Source organism: Strix uralensis, chromosome 8, assembly GCF_047716275.1.
Source record: "Strix uralensis isolate ZFMK-TIS-50842 chromosome 8, bStrUra1, whole genome shotgun sequence".
In the NCBI taxonomy this organism is placed as follows: Eukaryota; Metazoa; Chordata; class Aves; order Strigiformes; family Strigidae; genus Strix; species Strix uralensis.
The window spans coordinates 27177949-27187920 of NC_133979.1; the positions used below are offsets into that span (position 1 = coordinate 27177949).

Here is a 9972-nt window from a genome sequence, read left to right on the forward strand (position 1 = left end):
TTACTCAGTGCAAGCATGGTTTGGATCCTGTCAAGCCACCTGAATATAAAAGGTTTTAAATCTTAAAAGTTTTTGAATATGTTCCTCATGAGTTCCTGTTTAAGTCCAACAATTACATAAATTAACAGCTCCTAAACTGTGGTGCCAAAGCTATTGAATATGGCTTGCAGAACTGGTCTCATTTTTACAGTGTCTTCAATTTAAAGATTAGACATAATTCCACAGTGGTTCACAAGAAACTTTGCGAATGGATAGCAGTGTGATACTACCAAAAGTTCAGAAGGCACTGGTCTAAACCAAGATTTGCTAAGTTACTTCAACAAAAACTCTCTAAATTCTACAACATACCTATCACAAGAGATGAGGATACAAACAGCTATTAAGAGGCTACTGCAGCAGTTCTGCTCACAGTACCCTCTGTTCACCCACAGTTCCTTCTCGACCATGAAGATAAAGCTGCCTGAACGTACATAATAAAGTTTTTCTCTCCAGATGCTGTCTTTTTGTCTTTTGTAAACAATTTCTGGGCCTAATTCAAGCTCTCCTAAGCAGTAGTAGAGTTAGGCTGCCATATCAGTTTCTCTGCTCCCTACAGAAGAGCAATGAAACTTGTCTGTCTAGTTAACCATTACTTCGTACTGCTTGGAAAAGCAACTTGTAGCAAGGAAACAACCACCATTGCCTATACAGGTGCTCAGCAAAAATAGAACTAAGGCTTTTCAAGAATTTTCAAACAAAACTGCTTATGCAAATATTTTTCTTCCTCTTCAGTTAAGCTACCAGTATCCCCCACTTAGCCAGGAAGTGCAAGTAAATCCCAAATGAGTTTCTGAAAGCTTGAAATAGGTAATGAAATTGCATATTTCTAGTTTTAAATAGAGTGCAAAGTAAAATGAGTTTAAAATATCTGTCTACAAGTTAACATAAACAAACAGGTTTCTTTCTCAAACTAGAAGTCAGAATATTGGATCGATACTGACACTCATGTCATAATTATGAAAATAAAAAAAAACATAAATCCCTGGTCACATTGACTGGACTACAAGGGGGTTTTCTGAGAAATCTGCAGGTTCTTCTGTTTTTCTGTTAAGCTTCACAGGATAAGGTACTCTCTTTGATCAGTACCCGAAACGTTCATTATGTGATATTTAACACTAAGCATTTTTTCTCTTGGGTTTAGAAGAGATTCATTTAAATCCTTCTAGTTAGGTTATTAAGAAGCAGCTACTAAATTCAGAAGAAAGGAGAATGAAGAATTTCCTTACATTGTAAGCAATACCTATCACACTAGAAAATTCAACAGGTATAAAACCTCATTTTCTAAAAGTTTTCTAAAAATAAACGTTTTACCTAATATATTCAGCTAAGCAACAGAAACACTATCTCTACTTGTTTATTGCGATAAGACCAACTAGGAAGCAGCCTGCGATAGGTCCAGCCCAGGAAGAGGCCTCTGCCAGGAGCAGGCTGAGGAGGAGCGAAGCGCCTGCACGGCTCAACAGGGCTCGCAGGTAGCCCCAGAGGTTTGGACCTCCCCGTTCCTCACCGGGACGAAGCTCCCGGAAAAGAGAAGTAGCTCGGATAAACTAAGACAATAAGTACGTAACGCCTGGTTTCCACGCAAAATCTCATCCCGTGCCACCTTATAACATGAGCCTGCAAGACGCGGCCGCGCGGCGACCCTGCAGCCCCGCCGGGTCACACGGACAGGCCGAGAGCCAGGGAAAGGCCTCGCCCGCGCCCCGCCGCTCCTCCGGCCCCGGGCAGGGGCGCCGGCCGGCCGCTCACCGGGGGTCCTGGGAACCCTCCCGAAGGGACCGGCGAGACCTCCCTGCCCGACCGGGCTGCCGGCAGCGCAGGGGAGGCAGGCATCGCGCCCCTGCCCCCCGTCCCCGCCGCGAAGGGTGCCGGCCGCACGCCGAGAGGCGCGGGCCGCTCGGACAGCTGCTCCGCCGGGACACCGCGCCCCGGCGGAGAGGCGGCTGCCGGCGCCGCTGCGCTCCCGGGGGGCCCTGCCGGGAGGCGGCGGTCAGGCCGCCCGCCCCCGCCCGCCTCGCTCCCTACAACGCGGCGGGACGCGAAAGGCGGCGGGACGCCCCTCCCCGCTCCCCGGGCGCTCCCCCGCAACTTCGGGGCAACTTCTCCCTCCGCCCCCCGCCCGTCCCTTCCCCGGGCGAGCGGCCGCCCGCCGCCTGCCCCGGCCCCGCCACTCACCCCCAGATGACATAGTTGGTCTTGACGTTCTTGGGCCAGGAGAACTCGCCGAAGATCACCTCGTCGCCCTTCACCACGATCTCCTTCTTCTGCGTGTTGTACTGCCGCAGCACGCTCAGCACGTCCGCCATCTTCGCTCGGGAGCCGCCGGCCGCCGCCGCTCCGCTCCGGCCCGGCCCCTCTGCCAGCCGCGCGAGGACCCCGCCGCCAGCCGCCAGGCCCCGGGTTGCCCGCCGCGAACGCCTGAGGAGCAGCAGCAGCAGCTCCGCCGCGGCCGCCTCCAGGGGGCGACGCCGAACCCGTTGCCATGGAGCGACGCGGCCCCACCCTCAGGTCGGCAACGGCCGGGAGGGGCGAGGCCGTGACTCCCAGCGGCGGCGGGGGGGGGGGGGTCACGGTCAGCGCCGGTAGCGGCGCTCCTGGAGCGCAGCCGCCCCTGCCCGCCTGCAGGAGGGGCCGCATCCCGGGGAGGGTTGTTGAGGGACTTTTCACGACCGGTGCCGTGGCCGCCGGCGTTGCGCGGTCCCGGTACCGTCAGCGTCACCAGCGCACAGCAAGGACCATGCAGGGGCGTCCCGCCGGTGCGCACGGGGTACGGCAGGCGCAGGTAGCGGCTGTTAACGGCAGCAGGCGGCGCGCGTCCGGTCCCCCCCCGCCTCGCGGCTCCCACACAGCCCGCGCGCGGAGCGGGACAGTCTTTTTCACCATCACATTTCCGGGACACTGGGATACACTGGGATACACTGGGGACCACTGCTGATTTCATTTGCCCGGCATGTTCTCATATGGCAGCACTCAGCGCTCCGTCAGCCCCATCCTGGCAGTGCGGATCCCATCACGCTGCCCTCTCTTAGGCACACACTGCCCGCTGATGCACACAAAATCAGATTCAGCACGCCTCTTTTTCACACAAGCGGTCTCATCACTGCCACCGTCTTCACCACACAAGCAGTCTCATCATCAATGAGGTACTAACATTCAGATCCGCAGTTGCCGGGGAACCCTGGCTGCAGCGAGGATTTAGAGTACCCTTTCCTCGCAAACCAGAAAGCCTACATGATGTGTCCATCCGTAGGTGAGGCATCCGAAATCGCTGCAAGCAGGTCCAGCTTCTAAATCAGCAGGCCAAAATAACTGGCACTTTTCTTTGAGTGGAAACATCTGATCTCATCCTCCTGTTGGGTTCCACCCAGAGCCTGGCCACCACTCAGTGGGGAAAACCAAGGGAGTTTCTAATAAGGTTAAACACTTAAGTTCTTAATTCTCAGTATTGCTAAACAAAGAAGGTTGACTACACACATTCTTATAGCATTTCATCCTTATTAATAACTACACTTCGTCTAAGCTACATCTTTCACTAGTGACTAGTAAGCCTATATATTTCATTAAGGAGTTGCAACTACTGTTAGCATTTTTCTCTTAAAAGAGTTGACAACTGTAGTGTGATTAAGGACAGAGATAGTATATTTTGTCCTATTGCAGCAGCAAGCATTACCCATACATTCTGCTTAAATGATCAGTTGAAGATACCACAAACTGTTGGCACAGGGGCACCCTCAGCCAGCTCCTGAGTGTCCACCAAAAGATGCCTCTCAGGCCTCAGGTGTGGTCACACACACCTTGCCGGTAACCACCGGGGACCGTGACCTGTGGAGACACAAGCATAACCTCTTCCCCAGGTTATTAAAGGATCTGGTCCTTCCCAGTTACCACTTCCCAGGTTTTTTGCTAACACTTGAGCCTTGCCCTGGACTTCTTGTTGATCTGGTATCTGTGGCAAGAAGTGACGCAATATTGGTGGGCACCTGTGAGACAGGGGAAATGTTTAAAATGTTCATGGCATATAATGCCTTATTTAACCTTTCATGAGGTGTAGACTGATACGCTCCATCTCCCCCTTTTTGTTGTTGCAACAGACGCTTTAGCGTGCCATGTGTACGCTCCACAATGGCCTGTCCGGTCGGCAAGTGGGGAATGCCGGTCAGCTGCTTGACTCCCCACTGTTGAAAGAAAGAAAAAAGAGAAACAGAAACATAAGCAGATCCATTGTCTGTCTTAATCTGTCGTGGCACGCCCAAGGAAGCAAATGCAGCTAAAAAGTGTTTTCGCACATCGCGTGCTTTTTCACCTGTATGGCAGGACGCAAACACTGCTCCAGAAAAGGTATCAACAGACACATGTACATATTTTAACATTCCAAATGCAGCAAAGTGAGTGCCGTCAGATTGCCATAATTCTAAGGAGGCGAGTCCCCGAGGGTTGACACCACTAGCTGTTGAAGAGAGGGAGTCCTTCTGGCATTCAGGGCCTCCAGTATACCTGTTGTTAATGAGTTTTGAAGCCCGTCCTCATTAACGCTTTTCTGTTGTTCTTTAATAACAGAAAAATGCAGTCCTTCCCAATGTGGCTGACGTCCCGGTTCATAAATTACAGGAGCAATAATCTTTCTTGCCGTGTCCATATCCCCTTGCGCCAAGGTTTCTTGCCTCGCTTTTACCCACGGATCATCCCCAGCTAAGGGAGGACACAGGCCAGATTCTCTTTTAGAATTTACAGTGTCAGGGTCTAAAACATTATCACAGTCTAGAGACCCAGCATATAAATCTTGCTCCCGGGGTTCAGAATATGCGTCCTTGCCCTCTGTGTTCTCAATCTCTGTGTTAACAGTCTGGCCGCGTTCATTATTTTATCTTTTTATTATCTCAAAAAGAGTTCTCCGTGTGTGTAAAAGTTCTGCCGCAACCTGATTCCCTCGCGTTGCACAGTCCCATAATCTTACTCCTGCTTCATCCCATATCGGAACAGTGAATATAGTAACCGCATTAACTCCCGGTATTTCTGCTACTACCCACTGTAAAAGTCTCTTCAAGACATGCGGGTTAATATGGACCTTATTTTTAACTAACAGTCTTTCCATCAGTGAAAACACTGAATTTTCTTCTGAGGATATTAAACTACTCATCGCTTCCCCACAGCTCACCTTGCTCACACTGCAATGGTGATTGATGCCAGCTCCTGCTTCCTTTCAGCAGCTCTTAAGTTCTGTGGGCTTTGCCACCGGAGTGATCCAAGCTGATCACACTTATCGCCTCCTCACACGGGGCACCATTTGTGGCAACTGAGGTATGGACTCTCCATGAAGTTCAGAAGGAAAAAGAGAGTTTATTGTTACAACAGTACATACTTATGCTCTCGGATGCTGTCGGTAAAGCTCTTACTTCATAGTTAACAAATCAGCAATTAGACAGCTATCAACCTTTTCTCCTATCAGCATGAGACCACTCTAACATGCGCTGTGCAGACCAATCACCTTCTTATTCACGCACTGTTCTCGCAGCAGTAACTTCTCACAGTTCAGTGTTGCAGCTCTCTGTTGTTTTTCCCTGCCACCTTGGCACAACTCAGCAGTTTCTTATCTTTCTTCCAAGGCCTGTTTTTCATCAAAGCCTAGCTATTTCTCAGAGGCTGTGCAAGGCTGGCAGGCCAATGTCTCCCACACCTCTGCATCTGAAGAAGAAAACCCAGTAACACCACCAAGCAAAGACTACTTGACGCTGCGGAGTGCAGGACTTCACAGAGCCCCTGTAACACTGTTTGCTCACGGGAGCAACTGAAGAGCTGCAGCGGGCGGAGGCCTCCCCGGTTCTGCACTCACAGCATTCCGCGTTCATTTCTTCTGCTCAAGAGTACAAAAGCTGGAAGCGTAGCGCTGCCCGGCAGAACCCGACAGCCCGGTATCCCCTGGGGATACCAATTCTGGGATTTCAGGCCTGGAAGAAAGCTCTCATGACAGCTTATTCTGATCTTTGATGCTCAGAATTTTCTTACGACTCTTCACCATTGGCAGAAAGCATTATCTCATTTTAAATCTGCAGAAGCCAAAATTGCATCATTTTTCTTCCCGTAAGTAGCACGTACCGAGACTGACAAAACTGAGTAAAAGTCAACACCTTTCATAACTTCCTGTTCCAAGATGTTAGTGACACCACCATTTGTGATGGAACTGCACAGCATGCCGAATATCACAAGCATATCTATAACATTTCGCATACATTGCAGTGCAGTTGACACACTGGAGGGCAGGGATGTACCATCCAGAGGGACCTGGGCAGGCTGGAGAGGTGGGACTGTGCGAACCTCATGAACAAGGCCAAGTGCAAGGCCCTACACATGGGTCAGGGCAATCCCAAGCACAAATACAGGCTGGGCGATGAGTGGAGTGAGAGCAGCCCTGTGGAGAAGGACTTGGGGGTATCAGTGGATGCAAAACTGACTATGAGCCAGCAATGTGCACTCGCAGCCCAGAAAGTCAATGGTATCCTGGGTTGCATCAAGAGAAGTGTGGCCAGCAGTTTGAGGGAGGGGATTCTCCCCCTCTACTCCACTCTCCTGAGACCCCACCTGCACTGCTGTGTCCAGCTCTGGGGCCCCCAACATCAGGACATGGACCTGCTCGAGCGGGTCCAGAGGAGGCCACGAAGATGATCAGGGGGCTGGAGCACCTCCCCTGTGAGGACAGGCTGAGAGAGTTGGGGATGTTCAGCCTGGAGAAGAGAAGGCTCTGGGGAGACCTTATAGTGGCCTTCCAGTACTTAAAGGGGGCTACAGGAAAGGTGGGGAGGGACTCTTGATCAGGGAGTGTAGGGATAGGATGAGGGGTAGTGGTTTTAAACTGAAAGAGGGTAGATTCAGATAAGATATGAGGTAGAAATTCTTTCCTGTGAGGGTGGTGAGACACCAGAGCAGGTTGCCCAGAGAAGCTGTGGCTGCCCCCTCCCTGGCAGTGTTCAAGGCCAGGTTGGACGGGGCTTTGAGCAACCTGGTCTAGTGGAAGGTGTCCCTGCCCATGGCACGGGGGTTGGGACTAGATGAGCTTTAAGGTCCCTTCCAACCCAAACCATCCTATGATTCCATGGTTTGGTATCAAAACAGTCAAATACACAAATATACTACAACACCTAGTAACATGATGAATTATACAAATGAAGTGCTAGGGCTTGGACAACAGGCCCAAGCCAGAGCTGACCTATAGATGAATCCTGCATATTTTATAACTGATAACCATTGTGCTAGTAGGTATTGTACTAAGTTATAACAACCACTTATTCTGATGTAAAAAGTGCTAAAGCATTGAAATACTGAAGCCTGAACAGGCCCCAAGCCAAAGCTGCTAACTTAGTATGTAGTCATTAACAAAGCATGTAAGGTCACTAGCGAAAGATGCAGCCTAGACAGACTATAATCAGTAGTGAGGATGAAATGCTGAGAGAATCTATCCAACTTCCCTTGTTTAGCCTTCCTTGTTCAAGGCTGAGAAGCCACGTATTTGGCCTTGTTAGAAACTCCTTTGGTCTCCCCCGCTGAGCCCTGGCCAGACTTTGGGTGGAATCCAACAGGAGAATGAAACCAGAAATTTTCTGCTCAAAACAAAGGTGCCAGCTATTCTGGCTTGCTGATCTCTAGTATATAAGGCTGGACCCACTCACAGCGACTTTGGAAGCCTCACCTACGGGTAGAGGCACTGCGTAGGACTTCCCACTTGCCAGGACAGGCTCTCCAAATCCTCACTGCAACTGGGGCTGCCCAGCATCTGAGGGTCTGGATGATGGTAACGTATGCAAGTGGTGATGGATCTTTCTTAATCACTATTTTCTCTCTCATGTAGTAATGATTTGATGCATTACCCTGTATTTTCCTATTTGTTGCTTTAGGTGCATTATTCTGCCTTTTCTTACTGCATCTTTCCTGTATTACTCTGTTACATTATTTAGTTATCACCAGTAAAATACACCTACTCTTTTCACTCTGGTGTCTGAGTTTAACTGGTATCCTTAATCAGCAAAGCATCAAATTACTTCCAATATTTATTTTTCAACTGGTATAGAGTAACATCTATGTACTTAGGAGACAAAACCATAATGAATAAACAGAATACAATTTCTCAAACTGGATTTGGAATGAGTACTAGAGCTTTCTCAGACTGAATGTGGAATGGTCACTGGAGCTACGGCTCATGTAAAATAGAATAGAACTATTGGAATAGAACTTGAAATGGCTCCAGTGGGCCAAGTCCCATTTGTACATCCCATCCAAAAACCCCACCACATCACCTAAACCAGTGCTACCTCTTAAGAAACACATCCCATACACCTGCTAGACTACAAATCACACTCTTCAGCAAGATACAAAGTCGTAATGCTATAATGACACAAAAAAGCTATTCTTTTTAGTTGTGCTATGGTCTGTTGCTCAGTAAGCAGTGAATGATGTAGTGTGTAATCACTGCAACACATGGCTGCAAAGAAATTTATTTTCATGTTTTAAGAAAATGTTGTAGTTCTGGTTTACTTTTCCCATTTAAGGACACCTTCATTAAAAGTTATAAATGGGAGTTTACAAAACAGTTACCACAGTTTGCTTTGGGGATCATAGATTATTAACCATTATTTTTTACTAAATCAGGATTTGGTAAGATATATTAGAGAAACTATTTTCACACGGCATTAGATACCTGTGAGTTTATCAGTTTTATCACAGATTAGGCTAGAAAAATCATTACCTGAAATGAGGAAGCATGTTCCATGTAGTAAAATGAAAGTATATCAAGCAGGTACCATGTTTCAACTGCATTTTATGACTAGTTTAACAGAGCTGTAGTCTAACAGGTTATGCCGATGTTTTATATTAAATCAAAATTAAGTTGCAAAACAATGTTTGACATTTTTGTATCATAGGTAAGTTCATTAAGATTAAGAACATCAAGAAGGATTGTTCAACTCTGTAATACAGGAGAAGCAAGATTTACCATGTGTGAACACACCACATTCATTTTTATATATATGTGTGAGCAAAACCAATTAAGTAGATGTTAGTTGATTTCCTTGCACTATTTTTTAAAACATAGGACTGACTGCAGAGTTGTGCTCTGGATCACTGTCCAGTAATACTTATCCTCTCAATAAAGAGAGGGCAGAGAAGTTTCTGCAGCACTATAGTTCTTGTCTAGATCCCCATGGAGAGGCTCAGAGGGTATCCAATAGGTATGCTCTGCCAAGGACAGATGTATTTGACCAGCGATCCAGGCTCCACAGCAAGTTATCACAGAATCGTCTAGGTTGGAAAAGACCTTGAAGATCATCCAGTCCAACCACTAACCTAACATTGACAGTTCCCAACTACACCATATCCCTCAGCGCTATGTCAACCAGACTCTTAAACACCTCCAGGGATGGGGACTCCATCACCTCCCTGGGCAGCCCATTCCAATGCCTAACAACCCCTTCTGGAAAGAAATGCTTCCTAATATCCAGTCTACACCTTCCCTGGCGCAACTTGAGGCCATTACCTCTTGTTCTATCGGTTATTACTTGGCTAAAGAGGCTCATCCCCAGTTCTCTGCAACCTCCTTTCAGGTAGTTGTAGAGGGCGATGAAGTCTCCCCTCAGCCTCCTCTTCTCCAGACTAAACACCCCCAGTTCCCTCAGCCGCTCCTCGTACGACATGTGCTCCAGACCCTTCACCAGCTTCGTTGCCCTTCTCTGGACACGCTCGAGTAAGTCAATGTCCTTTTTGTAGTGAGGGGCCCAAAACTGAACACAGGAATCGAGGTGCGGCCTCACCAGTGCCAAGTACAGGGGTAAGATCACTTCCCTGTCCCTGCTGGCCACGCTATTTCTGATACAAGCCAGGATACCACTGGCCTTCTTGGCCACCTGGGCACACTGCTGGCTCATGTTCAGCCGGCGGTCAGTCAACACC

At 48.6% G+C, this 9972-nt stretch overlaps 1 protein-coding gene across 1 annotated transcript in view; it reads right to left on the reverse strand.

Annotated features, from left to right (window-relative positions):
- The window catches only part of CDC73 (cell division cycle 73), a 111954-nt gene extending 109549 nt beyond the window's left edge, over positions 1-2405 (reverse strand). Inside the window, exon 1 of the mRNA XM_074876760.1 lies at positions 2215-2405. Coding sequence (XP_074732861.1) covers positions 2215-2345 — 131 coding nt within the window. The 5' untranslated portion in view covers positions 2346-2405. The remainder of the gene's footprint in view (positions 1-2214) is intronic.
- Between the last annotated feature and the right edge of the window lie 7567 nt (positions 2406-9972).